Source organism: Anolis sagrei, chromosome 1 (assembly GCF_037176765.1).
Source record: "Anolis sagrei isolate rAnoSag1 chromosome 1, rAnoSag1.mat, whole genome shotgun sequence".
Taxonomy (NCBI): domain Eukaryota; kingdom Metazoa; phylum Chordata; class Lepidosauria; order Squamata; family Dactyloidae; genus Anolis; species Anolis sagrei.
The window spans coordinates 71,106,789-71,121,710 of NC_090021.1; the positions used below are offsets into that span (position 1 = coordinate 71,106,789).

At 43.5% G+C, this 14,922-nt stretch overlaps 1 protein-coding gene across 1 annotated transcript; it reads right to left on the minus strand.

Moving 5' to 3' along the window:
* Positions 1 to 1,952: 1,952 nt before the first annotated feature.
* LOC137095853 (integrase/recombinase xerD homolog) lies at positions 1,953 to 11,207 on the minus strand. Its single transcript, XM_067463178.1, has 3 exons — positions 11,201 to 11,207; positions 6,989 to 7,441; positions 1,953 to 4,564 (listed from the first exon to the last, which is right to left on the minus strand). The coding sequence occupies exons 1-3, from the start codon at positions 11,205 to 11,207 to the stop codon at positions 3,582 to 3,584; spliced, it is 1,443 nt and encodes a 480-aa protein (XP_067319279.1). The 3' UTR covers positions 1,953 to 3,581.
* Between the last annotated feature and the right edge of the window lie 3,715 nt (positions 11,208 to 14,922).

Here is a 14,922-nt window from a genome sequence, read left to right on the forward strand (position 1 = left end):
GGGGTGGGGGTGGTGGTGTTGGGGGGGAGGAGGGGATGGGGGCTCTTTTGATCCCAACCTGCGCGCGGGGAGGAGGCGGCGGAGGGAAGCCCCCGCCCCACTCTATTGCAGGTAGGCACAACCAACACGACTGCCCTGCTGGATGAAATAGTGACAGTCTTGGGCAAAATAGTGGTGGTGGTGGTGGAGGAGGAGTAGGAAGCAAGGAGAAGCAGGTCTTAAGGGAAGAAGTGCCGGTGCAGTTCTAGACATTCCTACTCAGGAGTAAGCTCTACTAAATCCATTTGGACGTAAGCACGCCCCTGTTTTGGCAGTCTCAACAACTTAGTAGCCTCCTTATTCGCAAGGTTAGGTGAGGTGACAAAATTGGGGACTTCCCTCCCCCCTTTCTTCCACTTTTCTTGGAACAAGAACAAGACTGGAAAATCAGCAGCCGCATCCCGTGGTTATCATCCATTCTTTTCCAGGAAAGGTTTACAAAAGAGTCACGTCCAATGTTAGAATCAGTCACGTAGGGTCCCAACAAACAAATCACGACTCTGTATAGTGCCATGAAGAGATAAAGGGACAACTGCAGTGCCTCTACTGCCTTGTACCACGTTTTACAATCTGGTGAGGTGTCCACTTCAGTGCCAGAGGGAAAGATTACAGAGATCAACAAGAAAGAAATCAATTTTTCTTGCTGAAAGATGAAAGATGGAGGAGAGTTTCTTTTGATCCCAAAATTTACTGTATTTATAGACCACTTTTCTCACCTCTCAAAGTGGTTTCCAACATAATGGCCAAATTCAATGCCATGTGAAATACACGTGAAAACAAAAGCATAATATCTAGACAATATCTCGAGTTGCACAAAACGTTAGAGTGTATTCATCATTGTGTGTCAGTTGATTCTCATTGTTTTGCCACATGTTAAAAATGGTTGTAAACAGCCTGTCATTAGCCTATTGTTGAAGTTAAGTGCCTCAAGAGGTTTAATAATATAGTAACAAGAGCAGTGACTAATTACTGCCCATATAATCCTTGTAATACAAATTTGAGTATACAGCAGCTATTTGGATCAAGAAGCAGACAAAACTCTCAAGTCAAATGGCATATTTTAAAAGTGGCAATGCTAATAGCATACAAAAAATGCCATGGCATGAGAAAACACTTGATAATTAATAAGGAGAATGAGAGTATGGGCTTCTGAACAATTCATTAATTGTTCTCTAAAATGGAAATTGTAGCACATTTTTGTACACACTTAAGGTGCACGGCAACAGATAATTAATCCTTCTCTGCTTATATAGAACGTTATCATAGCAGCCCAGAGAGAAGAGACAGGAACAGTATGTAGGAAGGCAGTCCTTCTAGAAATATGACTTCAAGGTTTGAATCTGTATTAGAAATAGTCCCACTGATCCCTGGTTCTGATATCAACCTAAATCCAATTGTTAGTTCCAGCTCCATTAAACATACTGAATCAGTGATAACTGGTTAAGTCAACACTTACATAAATACCATTGATTCAATAGTTCTGGTGATGGGCAGTGTGATGTTATCATCATTGGTGATCACTCATGGCCAAGTATGATTGTCTTCCAAGAGCAGTCTTGGTACTGGGTCCATAAGTGACTGCATAAATCTTTTCTTGATCTGTATCATCTCTTGCAATGAGGGCATAGATTACCTGTGAGTTTGTTTCCGAACAAAGTACAAAGTGTTGGTTTGACCTTTAAAGTCCTCCATGGTTTGGGTCCAGGTTACCACCAGAATCATCTTCTCCTGTACAATCTGCCCCAAACACTTAAGTCTTTTGGGAGGTAGCCCATAATTCACTACTTTTGGGTATAATGTTCTGGCTGTTATCAATTACCAGCTGTGTTCTAACAATTGAAGAAGATACTAGACGTGGTCACTTGTGAGTCTTTGCTCTCCAACCGGCGAAATCACCAGACAAGACCATGCTGTGGGTTAACTATGGGCAACTTTTATTATATGTTACCAATCAATCTCTGTGTGATCATCCAATCCAATTTATCAATCAACATAAACTTGACATGAATTTGAACTTGACAGTGAACTTGAACATGAATTTGAACTTGAATTTGTTATTAATCAGATGAGGCGGTGGTCCCGCCTGACCACGTCATCCTCCGACAAGGGCGAGACACCATAATTCCCGGATGCAACCCACATGTTGCTCCTGTGGGAACTCTTCAGGTAACAGGTAGAGACTGCAGCATACTCCCCCTTCCTGTGGTGCACACCAGTACCTGCATGTGCCTGCCATAAATTTGATGCCTATTTAAGACCCCCCTCAACCCAATTTGCCGAAAATGCGCAGTGTAGGGTAGGCGAAAAAACCCCCCAGAATATGAGGGGGAAAAAATTCCTACCCGGCCCCTAACGGCGACCCTTGATAAGTACACTGCAGCGGTGGCGGGTGGGTGGGTCAACTGACTAAGGCCAAGTGAGGTGGGCTGAGCTCAATTCACCTGGGCCCCGCCCACAACAAGCCCTTGCTGGGACTTTTAACTCTTTGTCTTCCCTTCGCCGAAAGGGAGCAAAGTACTTCCCCACCATCATGCTGAAGGTAGGAAAGGAATTGCTCTCCAACCGGCGAAATCACCAGACAAGACCATGCTGTGGGTTAACTATGGGCAACTTTTATTATATGTTACCAATCAATCTCTGTGTGATCATCCAATCCAATTTATCAATCAACATAAACTTGACATGAATTTGAACTTGACAGTGAACTTGAACATGAATTTGAACTTGAATTTGTTATTAATCAGATGAGGCGGTGGTCCCGCCTGACCACGTCATCCTCCGACAAGGGCGAGACACCATAATTCCCGGATGCAACCCACATGTTGCTCCTGTGGTGACTCTATCAGGTAACGGGTATAATGCTCATCCCTCACTCATGAGGGTTTGTTTTACCGCCACAGATTAGTGGCAAGTGTCTACTTAGTCACTATCGTTCCCCAACTTTTCAAAACAACCCGAATACCTGCCTGGAGATCACACAGAAACTGACTGTTACCAGCATCAGACAGGTGAATGCCATCTGCTCTATAAAATTCATGCCTCGTGCGAGTGACTTCGGGGTGTCTAATGAAATAACCCAGGCCCTCGCTGAAAGCCTTCAGCATTGACCTGTTGACCCGTCTTCGGGCCTCATCCATTTGCTTTACAGTGCCGCCGCCCAGCCATTTGTGACGGGGTATAATTGTGGACCAGACCAGTCTTGTGTGAGGCCATGCCTCCCTTATTGTCCGAAAATCAGCCAGCGCTTGTTCGCTGAGTGCTTTTCCCTTCAGCAACCCTAGGTCGTTGCCTCCCAGATGAACTATCAGCATGTCGGGCGGGTTGGATCCACGTCCAGACGGAAACAGAAGCGGCATCAGGCCTTCCCACCGTAGACCTCTGCGGCCCCTCCATTCTATCGCCACATCTGCAGCTAGACCCAGGTGTTGGCCAAAGGATGTCTTGCTCGCATGCCGTTCGGCCCAATGGATGTAACTGTGTCCACAAATGAGAACCCGTCGCCTTTTTCCCAGCTGGGCTGCGCCTGCAACAGCAATTAATAGTCAGTACAGTGTCACGGGGCGGACATAAGTCCGATAAGTCCCCGACTTCCACCTCCCCAAAGCCTTAATTTTTGCAGCATCATATCCGATTGCCGCTGCAGCTGATGCTGCTCCTATTCGAAAGGAATGTGTCCCAAACTTCTGCCCCTTGATGCCCAAGGCCTCCAGTGCCTTTGATGTAACTGTCCAGAATGGGTATTTAGTAAGAGGGGCCCCATCCCCATGTATGAAGAGGGGACCAGGTTTGTTCCCTCTGTGGCCCACGTATGTAGTCATGGCTCTTATCGGGCACAGCTCTTCATCACTGCACATCGAGAGTTTCAGCACGCTTCCCTTGGCCTTCTGGTCGGTCTTTGACTTTCTTATAACAATTTGCAACTGTGTTGGGGTCAAATTGATATCTGACCAACGAAGTGCTCTGTCTGATTTGTCAGCCTTCGATCCCACCACCAATTCACTAACCCTTAATGCTCCAAAAAAGGCCGTGAGAGAGGCTGCATGAAAAAGCGCTGCCTCATAAGGTGATGAGCAAACCGATGGCCAGACCTTCAACATACCCTTCAAGATGCCTGGAGAAATCGGTTGTCTATCGTCACGGGGCTTGCCACGCTCCCTGGCCCACCCCTCCAGGTATTTCCTAATACGAAAGTCATTTGTGGCATCTGGCCACCCTTGGGCCTTGAACCAAAAGGCCAATGCGGACATCTTGCCCTGAATGGAACGTGGAGCTAGCCCTGATCTCCTGAGCAGTATACAGAACTGGATAACATGCTCAGGGGGAACCGGAACCATCTCACCCAATCTATACTTATTCCTGAACTCGCTGAACTCGCGAACCGTCCTGATGTAAGCCCTCTTGGAAGCTGGAGCCAGGGCTAGGCCCATCCCCCTGGCTAACTCCTCGTTCCAATCTGCCAAAGATGGTCCGGCAACTTCTCCTGCCTCAAATCTGCGTTGGGTGCGAGTTGTCTGAAGCGTTCGATCTGCATACGAGAAAGAGCATCAGCCAAGGTATTATCCATCCCCGCAATATGAAATGCGCGGAACCATATGTTGTGTTTTAGGCAGTGAAGCGTGAAATAACGCACCGCCTCCATGACCCTCTTCGACTTTGAAGACAATGAGTTAATAACTTGTACAGTGGCCATGTTATCGCACCAGAAATGCACCGTAGAGTTAGCAAACTCCCGCGTCCACACTGATACTGCCACCACAATGGGAAAAAATTCCAAAAAAGTGAGATCCGATGTTATGCCCTCCTTGTGCCATGAGGATGGCCACTTCTCTGCACACCAATGACCATCAAAATACACTCCGAATCCTATTGACCCCGCAGCATCTGAGGCTACTTGGAGAGCCTTCCCTAGTAACAGTTCCTGCCTCCAAAATGAAATCCCGTTGAAGTCCATTAAAAACTGCAACCATACTCTCAAGTCAGCCTTAATGGCCCTGGTTATACGAATGTGGTGGTGTGGCAGTGACACTCCAGCTATGGCATTGCATAACCTACGCAGAAATGCCCTTCCAGGAGCCACCACTCTGCATGCGAAGTTAAGGTGGCCAATCAAAACTTGAAACTCCCTAAGCGTGCCCTTACCTTTCTTCATAAAATGCTGTATTCTGTCCAATAATAGATTGATCTTTTCCCTAGGCAGCCTTGAAAACTGCTGCACTGTGTCGATTTCAATACCCAGAAATGTCAGCTGCTTGGCTGGCCCTTCTGTTTTCTCCTCTGCTAATGGGACACCCAATTGGTTGGTCAGCTTCTTAAATGCCCAAAGCAGCTCCCTGCACTCATATGTGCCCGCTCTCCCAATGAATAAAAAGTCATCTAAATAGTGAACCACCCCGTTTAAGCCCGTGTTTACTTTAAGGGCCCATTCCAAAAAGGTGCTAAACTTTTCAAAAGCCGCACATGAGATAGAGCAGCCCATTGGCAGAGCCCTGTCCATATAATACGCCCCACCGAATGCAAAGCCCAAAAGCTCAAAATCATCGGGATGAACTGGAAGAAGCAGAAATGCAGACTTAATATCACACTTAGCCAGATCCGCAGCCACCCCTTTCTTCCTGATAATATGGACTGCTCTATCAAATGATGCGTAACGAACCGTGCATATCTCACTCAGGATGGCATCATTCACCGACCCCCCTTTTGGGTAGGAAAGATGATGTATGAGCCGAAATTCCCCTGGGGCTCTTTTTGGGACTATCCCTAATGGTGAAACTCTAAAATTATCTGTGGGAGGTGAAGTGAAGGGACCTAAAACTCTACCTTCCCTAACCTCCTTGTCAATCTTTTGTTGAACTATGTCTTCCATTCCTAAGGTTGATTTCAAATTTTTTGAGGTAAATGGGGCCCTTGGCCCCTGTGCTGGAATGCGAAACCCATCCTGAAAACCGCTCCGTAAGTACTCTGCATCTACAGTATCAGGATAGGCTTCCAGCCAGCCCTGCAGCTGGATTATATTAATTGGGCTGGGGCCCTTTGGGAAGGGCAGCAGCCCCCTGCCCCTTCCTGATATTTTGATTGTCCTTTTGGTGGAACTTGAAGGGCTTGTCCTTGTTGCAGTTCCTAGCGGAGTGTGCTCCCCCGCAATTTGCGCAACAGTGCTGAAATCTACAGGCCCTTCTGCTGCATGCCCCCTGGGCTGAAAATTCCCAACACGCTGCCTTTTGTTGTTGTTGTTGCTGCTGCTGGGGAAGGAGCTGACGAAAGGGCTGCACCCCTCTGGAGTTTCTGATGGAGTGCCCACTATCCGTCTTCTCCCCTTGTATTGTCTTAGCCGCGGTCATAACCTGCAACCATGTATGGCCGTGGATCCTGTCCCATCTAAGGGTAGGCTTAAGGGCCGCCAATGCTCTAAAGCGCCTATCATATTCCAACCACGCGATGCCAGTATAGTCCACCTGTGCAGAGTGAATAATGTTGAGATAGTGCACTAGAGAACGGCCCCTAGATGGGTATGCTTCCATAACAACTGACATATAGATTAAGTACCCATTGAACCAGTTGGTCCAACTCTCCTCCACTTTCCTCTTTTTAAACTTTTCCCTTTGATCATCCCCCAATTCCTCAATCTGTTTCTTATCCAGATCCCTGTATAATAAAGAGAACATATTGACATACTCTGCATTCCGGATTTTTTCTATGGTCTTTGGGGAAAGATGGCTGTCTATTTGCAGGATATCAGAATCTGGGTCTGCCTTCTGGGGCCATTCTGGGGTGCCCCAAAATTGCTTGTTACCCAATTGTTTCTCCTTATTACTTGACAGTTGTGCCTCGATGGCCTCGGCCTCCACTGCCTGCACCTTGGTTGTAGGGGGCGCCATCTCTGTGGACACTTGTGCCCCGTTAGCCGGAGCAGTGACGCTCCCCCAGGGATAAACTGTTGTGTCTTTACTACCTGCACTTCCATCGCCCTCTTGCTGCGACGTCGTTGGTGTCTCTGTGGATACCTGCGACGATGTGACCGGGTTGACCCTGGACACCGCAGACTGCTGAGGAACTGGGTTGACCTCAGTTCCCACCACCGGCTGTGCCGAAACCACCTGTTCAGTCATCTGCTGCTCAGCCTGGGCAGCTCCTGGTGTAACTTGAGGCTCCTCAGCACGGCTATGGGAAGCGACGGCTGCAACTTGCTGCACCACCGATTCTACAGCAGAAAGACGAGACAAAATGGCATTTAATATGTCTTCCTGATTGGAGGTGCTAGCTGTCTTAGCCCTGGCGGCAGGGGGCGCTCCCCTCTGTACTGCTGCCAACAGGGCCCGAAAGCCACTAAGGGCTTCCGGAGATATTGCTTCCTCTCCTTCGCACGCATCCTCAGTGGGTGGTGGCCTCTTCGCTGGAGCTCTGACTAAGGCCAAGTGAGGTGGGCTGAGCTCAATTCACCTGGGCCCCGCCCACAACAAGCCCTTGCTGGGACTTTTAACTCTTTGTCTTCCCTTAGCCGAAAGGGAGCAAAGTACTTCCCCACCATCATGCTGAAGGTAGGAAAGGAATTCTTTGCATATTGTCATAAACTCATAAGGAATAGAGGAGACTATGTCAAGGAATATGTGAAGGAGGAAAGAGAGACAGAAGCAGACAGACATCAAGCAGTAGAAGACACATTGTACATATACAGCACTAGAAAGTCAGATTACTTGGATTTTAAAAAAACCTTATAAAGTTAGCTTACCCTTTATACCATCTTAAACTGGGAACTTGGAAACATAGAGAAAATAAACTCAAACTAAATATGGGATCCATGAAAATACTAACCGGGGCAACATACAGGGAGCATACCACCCCCCTGCTATGCCGGTCCACCTCCGAGCCCAATTCAAAGTGCTGGTTTTGACCTATAAAGCTCTATACGGTTCTGACTCAAGCTTACTTGTCCGAACGCATCTGCCTCTATGTCCCATCTCACAACCTAAGAGCATCTGGGGAGGCCATGCTCTCGCTTCCGCCAACATCTCAAATGCGTTTGGTGGGGATGAGAGACAGGGCCTTCTTGACTATGGCCCCTCGCCTATGGAATGCACTCCCAAATGAAATAAGATCGACTCCATCCCTCCTGGCCTTCAGAAGAAAACAATTAAAATCATGGTTTTGGGACCAGTCCTTCAGGCAGCAGACATAATTTGCACCATAATGGACATTGAATGGTGTTGTGACAGATGACATTGTGACTTTGTTTTATTGTTTTAATGAATGTTATATGTTTTGGTTTTAATTATTGTTGTATTTGATTATGGTATATTATTGTAATTGTGATGTAGCGGTCTTGCACCATTACTAATGTAAGCCATCCTGAGTCCCCCTTCGGGGGTAGAGAAGAGATGGGATACAAATGCAAATGCAAATGCAAATGCAAATGCAAATAATAATAATAATAATAATAATAATAATAATAATAATAATCCACGATGTTAAAACTAGCTACCAGATTAGGGTGATGGCATTTTAGAGTAGGTCTTACATGTCAAATACTTCTGGATGGATGTTTTAAACTAGAAAAATGCCATGTGGGGATTAGGTTACTGGCCTCTCTCATGTAGGAAAGATGTTTATAATTCTATTTTTTTTTTTAAAAAAAATGGTAGTTTCCTTTATAGACAAGAAGAAAATATTAGGCCAGAGAGTGTTCATCTGCAAGGTGTGACAAGATGCATTGTTATTTTTGCTTCAGCAAATTAGCATGGCTGCTTCTCTCGAAACCCTGTATATGAAGCTGCTGAGCCAGGCAGACAAAACGTAGGGCAAAGTCAAGGATGAGCTGCAAATTGGTTTGGGCATAGCCCATTAACAGTTAGAAGAAATGTTAACAAAAAACCACAGTCACCCAACATGATGTTTGTGACAAGGTACTTTGGTCTGAAATATTACTGTCGCCTTGTCGTTGAGTATATGGCCGAACTCAAGAAAGAAATCAACAGCATGCTGCAAGCTAGGCATTGCTTCTTTGGATTATATGCTGTGTGGTAGAAAGAAAGTACCTTTTGAAGCAACCATTGTGAGTTTTCCTTCCAATTGCTAGCTTATGATACATGTGTTTGAGTAAGACCCAGGATTATTGATTGATGATGTCATGTACATCAATAACACAAACAATAACAGACTGTCCTGACATTCATATATGTCTTAATCTCAGTTGTAACTTTTAGAGGTTATTATTATTTCACTCTGTATTTTGAGTTTGTCAGCATGACGACAAGTTTTAGTCTACTGCTGCCCATTCTGATCTTGGATGTAAGAGTTCCTTCCATTGTGTTACCTCTTTGAAATAATGGGCTTTCTCTTTCCTCTATTTTCAGATGCATTTGAAAGCTTGCACTAAGTCCCATGTCAGTTTTGTGTTATGTTGCCTTGAGAGACTTAGATTTGCACTATACAAAGCAGCATAGAAGCTTGGCAATTTGAGAATGTGCAGAGAGAAACTGGTATAGTCAGAAGACTAAATCCAGTAATCAACAACCCCACAGTGAGTCAGGTTCACATGCTGAGGGAATTGGGAGGTGAGTGGCACACAGAGATCCTTATCCAATGCTTGAAAGAACAGCTCCTCCAAGCTCAGACTGAGCTCTTTCATGCACCACTTGTTCTTTCTATTAGGAAAGTGAACATAGCAGAAGCCCTTCTTATTTGAGATAACAGAAGAATTACTTTCAGTATGCCATTCATAATCCCAAAGGGAGAGGTGCACAAGAATTTTCTCCGAGGGATTCTTTCATATGTCGTGTGCCCTCCCAACAGTTCAGCAACATGCACTGTTATCAATATCATAAGAAATAACAGCCAGACTCATGTATGGATACTTTAGCTGAAATTCTCACAGGACATTCTTTAGCTTAAGTTCCAGGAAGTAGTATTTTAAACAAATTGTAGGGTTTTTAGAAAGAACACCTGTGATATCTTTCATGGACTGGATTAGGAGGTCCTTGCCCCATTCAAAGACATAAAATTTGATGGAACATTTTATATCATGGACACTGCAGTTTATTTTATTTTATTTGCAGTATTTGTATACTGCCCTTCTCAACCCTGAAGGGGACTCATGGTGGTTCACAGTGTTGGCAACAATTCAATGTCATTGGTAAAATTCAGTATAAAACATCAAAATTGACCCTCCCCTCACAAAACATAAAACATTATTAAATACAGCACATAAAATCACACAAAGACATAGCCATTGTTCGTAAACAGTCCTGGGTCATTGCACTTTCAATTTTCACTATGATGAGCCGAATGCTTGGTTCCACAGCCAAGTCTTTAGCTGTCTCCTAAAGGTCAGGAGGGCCGACCTGATCTCTCTGGGAAGGGAGTTCCACAGCTGTGGGACTGAGAAGGTCCTGTCCTCATCCCCACCAGCCATACCTGTGAGGCCAGTGGGGCCAAGAGCAGGACCTCCCCGGAATATCTTAATCTACGAACTGGTTCATAGAGGCAGATATGTTTGTACAAGTAAGTTGGACTGGAGCCATTTAAGGCTTTATAGGCTGAAGCCAGCACTTTGAATTGTGCTTGGTAGCTAATACCTAATAGGTGGTCAGAAGGAAATATTTTGGAGCTCCACAATTTTTTATCTAAGGACTTCCCCCAAATTTTGTACGGCCGGTGCTTTTTCCATTGTGCCAGCCCATGGCAGAGCTTGATAATGCATGGAATTTAACATCTTGAATGTTGTTCTTTTAAAAATTAAACATGCAAATATCAAGTTTCTAGTATTTATGGCTATGGAGATATGGTTAAATATATATATATGTGTTGTGACTGGTGAAGTAGCAGCTCATGCACATGTGCATCCATGAAGGAAAGAAAAGAACTACAGTGGGTATGGTGTGATGTTTTAGTGGTCTGTACAGATCTTCTCTCTGCTGAAAACTAACAGAAACAAAATAATGGAGTTTATTTAGACAATGGATGTATTTGGTTTGATATAAACATTTTCTCTCTGATGAAATAATCTTACTTCCCATCTTCTATATATTTGTCCTGGACAAAGTCTGAAGAAGACTTTCACTGGTATTCATGATCAATGCAACAGCTTCTTCACATGAACTGCAATGCTTCCTAGCACCATGTGAGGCTTACAGACTTCAAAAGTGACATTAACAGTGACATTCCTTACGCTTCATCCTACCCATTCATTTTCTAGTGCAAGGGCTGGAAGAACCATATCTTTAGAAAATAATGGTCCTGTCTGAAAGAATACAAGGAAACGAAAGCATATGAAACCGCTATGGTTTTTTGACAGACGGGAGCTTTGTCATTTCCCTTTCAAATTGCTGAGAAATATGTATCCTGCAAAAAGTTGTTTGGCAAAAGGACAGAATCTTTATTGGACTTTGTAATCCCTTGACAGAAACACTTGCTTTTGGTTGATTTGCTTTCCTTCACAATGAATACATTGACTCCCGAAAGCCTTCTCTTTAGTGCTCTTTTACAGGAATTCTGTATGTCAGGAAACAGGTGGAAAAAGGAGCTATTGCTGTACCATGCCAGGAATGTACCTCACTTCAAAATGATTTTGGCTCACATCCCAGTTTTTGCCTGTCTGTGTTTTTGGTAAATTGCAGATTAAACCCGAGGAGACAAAATGGAACATAAAGAATGAATGTTAAACTGACAGTGCCAAATATTGCAAGGAAAAGACATAACCTCAATTCTACAAGGGCAACTCTGGGCAATTCTGCCAGTTTTCTTAATGCCACATTTGAATTTTTGGTGAATTCTGATATACTAAAATAGGGCCAAGATGATGCAATGGTCAGAGTGTTGGACTAACTGGGAGACCAGGGTTCACAACCATACCCGGACATGAGAACACACTCTTGGCAAGTCACAAGTTCTCAGCCTTTGAGGAATGTAGTGGCAATCCATCTCTGAATAAGTTAACAGAAGGTACAGTTGACCTGTGGGAATAGAAGAAGATGACAAAGTCCTGATTCAAAATGTACTGCAATGGCAAGGGAGGGGCAAATCTCTCAGTTTCTCTTCTTGCCATATCAGCATTCTGCAAATGATGGTAAATCCTAATAAAAAGACATGGAAACAAAGTTCTCAGTCATGCCAATCTCTAGGTCACCTAAACACTCATATGATGCCATCACATGATATTCTCAGGATATTTAAAGGCTGTCAAAGGTAAAATATTCAATGGTTGGAATGCAGAATTGCAGTTATGAATGCATACACTAGAGCTATCAATTAGAAACTGATTTATATTCACAATCACTACATATTTAATACTTTAAAGAATATGTAAGGATTGTAAACATCTTCAAATCATAACTCACTTTTTAGCAGCTGCCATGAGTGACAAGTCTGTGTATTTGTCAATCAAGACACTATGGATTGACATTTCCATCCTCCAGTCACTAGCAATCTCTAGTATGAGGAGGAATTCTCATGGGGTTCTTCCTTCTGAATGTCACACATAAAATTACTCAAGGGAGGTGATGGAAACATTAGCATATTTTGTCCCAATTGACAGGAAGACAGACATGCTCCCTTGCCATTGTTACTTGCAATGGATTTCCCCTTAAAAGTTAGGTTTAGGAGGTGTGGCTGGGGTACACCTTCCAAACAGAGTTGTAACTGTTGTAATCTGATCTGATTAAAAAGGAAATCTAAAATCTTAGCTTATAGTTACACGCTTGCAATTGCATTGTGGATGCTATAGTGTGTTAGCTACTGCGAGTATGAAACAAGTGGCTGATAACTGTTAAAAAGATACTTCATGTATGATATCTTCAGAAATAAATGCTGCATGGTTCCTATAACTGACTTATAAACACCAAAAGACAAGTTGTTGTTAAAACAAAGATAATGAGAAGATGAACCTTAATTTTTTTCTTGGAAGCATTTCTGGTTTCTTTAAATTCTGGATTATTTAAGAATTAAAATGTGTTTTGTACATGACATGACATTTTCAGTGACACTTTCTTAAATTTTGTCATAGTTTTCTTTTTTCAAGTCAGCTGTGAATGTTTTTGTTGCCACTGAAGTATAAGTCATGTCACTGAGAAACAAGGGAGATTTAACCTTTGCTTTTTTTGCTTGCTGAAAAGGGCAACTGATATTATCAAGGGACTGGAGTAACTCCCCTCTGAGAAAAGGTTACAAAGTTTAAGATATTTTATAGCTCAGGTGGGAGAAAAACATGCTTCACATGCTTACCTCATCATACTTGTGTTCAATGTCATCTAGTGAAGCTGAATGTTCAGAAACATAAAAGTACTTCTTTAAACAATGCAGAACCAAACTGTGGAATTTGCTATCCACAGAGGTTGTGATAGATGCTAACTTTGTTGGTTTTAAGGGACAATTAGAAAAGTTCATGAATGATGAAGCTTTCAAGGTACTAAACACAATGGGTGAGAAACTGTATGTGAAGATGTATCTTTAGCAATCAGCTATGTGTCTCCCAGCGTAACCCCCCCCCCCACACACACATTCCCTTTTCCAGTGGGGCAGCTCCCTCTCCTCATAAACAGTAGTTGGTGTAGGAAAGCTAAGTCCTGCTATACTTCTTTAACTGGAGACACTGAGAAAGGTATCTCCAGGGATCATCTGGGGTCCTCTGAATTGCATTACTGCTGTGCATCCCACTAAAAGAAAATGGCTGATGGAGTCATTTCTGCATCAGAATGGACAACAGTCATTTAAGGGAGGGTATGTACCAGTGAAAATGTGGATGGGTTTTTGGAAAGAGGAGTTTGGTCATTGTGTAGCTGGAACAGAATTCTGACTGCTGCATCACTATCACTGCCAGCATCAACCAAAGCCAACCTGTCTCCACAGTAGGTTCAGTTCTTTGAGTAACATTTGTACAAGGAAGATTAATGTTCAGGGTGGGCTGAATGACCACTGATGTGGAGCCCGTCAACAGGTTAGTTTAAATAAAACATATATATATGTTTTTCTGTTTATCTTGATCAAGTCCAATTAATGTGTTGGGCTTTTAAAATCAAATCCATCTAAAAGCACTTGGTGTCCATTCCCTTTTTGCTTGCAGATTTATAATTCATGCTCCTGGGTTTCTATTCCTGCTGCAGAGTAGGCTGTGCAGGGCACAAGATTCACCTTTAGTACATAGCTGCAGCCCATAGCAACTGCTCCCTGAGATAGTACGTTTCTATCTTTAAGGGGAGGGCGTTTGGTTTTATTTTCAGTCATAATTCACAGCTAAATGCATACAATGCCAATAGGATACAGAAGAAAGAAAAAAACAATTCTAGCTTCTGTGGTGGAAAAAATGTTTTAGGCAATCACTATAATTCTGTTATTATTATTTTGTCAACACAGGAGCTTATCCCCAAGGGTCTGCCAGCTCTTTCATATTCTGGACAAAAGTAGGAAGCAGGAAAAGGAAGATTGCCTGCCTTTCTTCAGAATGCAAAGGAATCTTGTAGCACTTTTGAGACTAACAAACATTGTTCAGAATGTAATTTTCATCCAAGCTCTGAGAGCCATATAGCAGACAAGCAATGACTTGGTGGCAGTTTTACCTGTAAACAAATCCTTTGCAACTTTCCTGAGGGAATTTGGAAATGATGATTTTTCTGCCCAAGTGACTCATTTGATTTGTGAAAAAGCTGAAATTATGTAGAGGAGCATAATCTTTTGATGTCAGGGCCAATTTCCCTGGGTGAAAATTTGGGGAAGGTATTTTCATAAAAAGAAAAGCACCACATGTCTGAATCTCTGCTCACTACTGCCACCACCACCAGCATCTTCAATCTATCACTTTTTCCCTTTGATTGGATTCTTTAGTGCTTCCTTCCAGTCCTCAGCTGCTTGGTCTCAAGTGAAATCAATGGGCCAATCACAAGGACAAAACAAAACAAA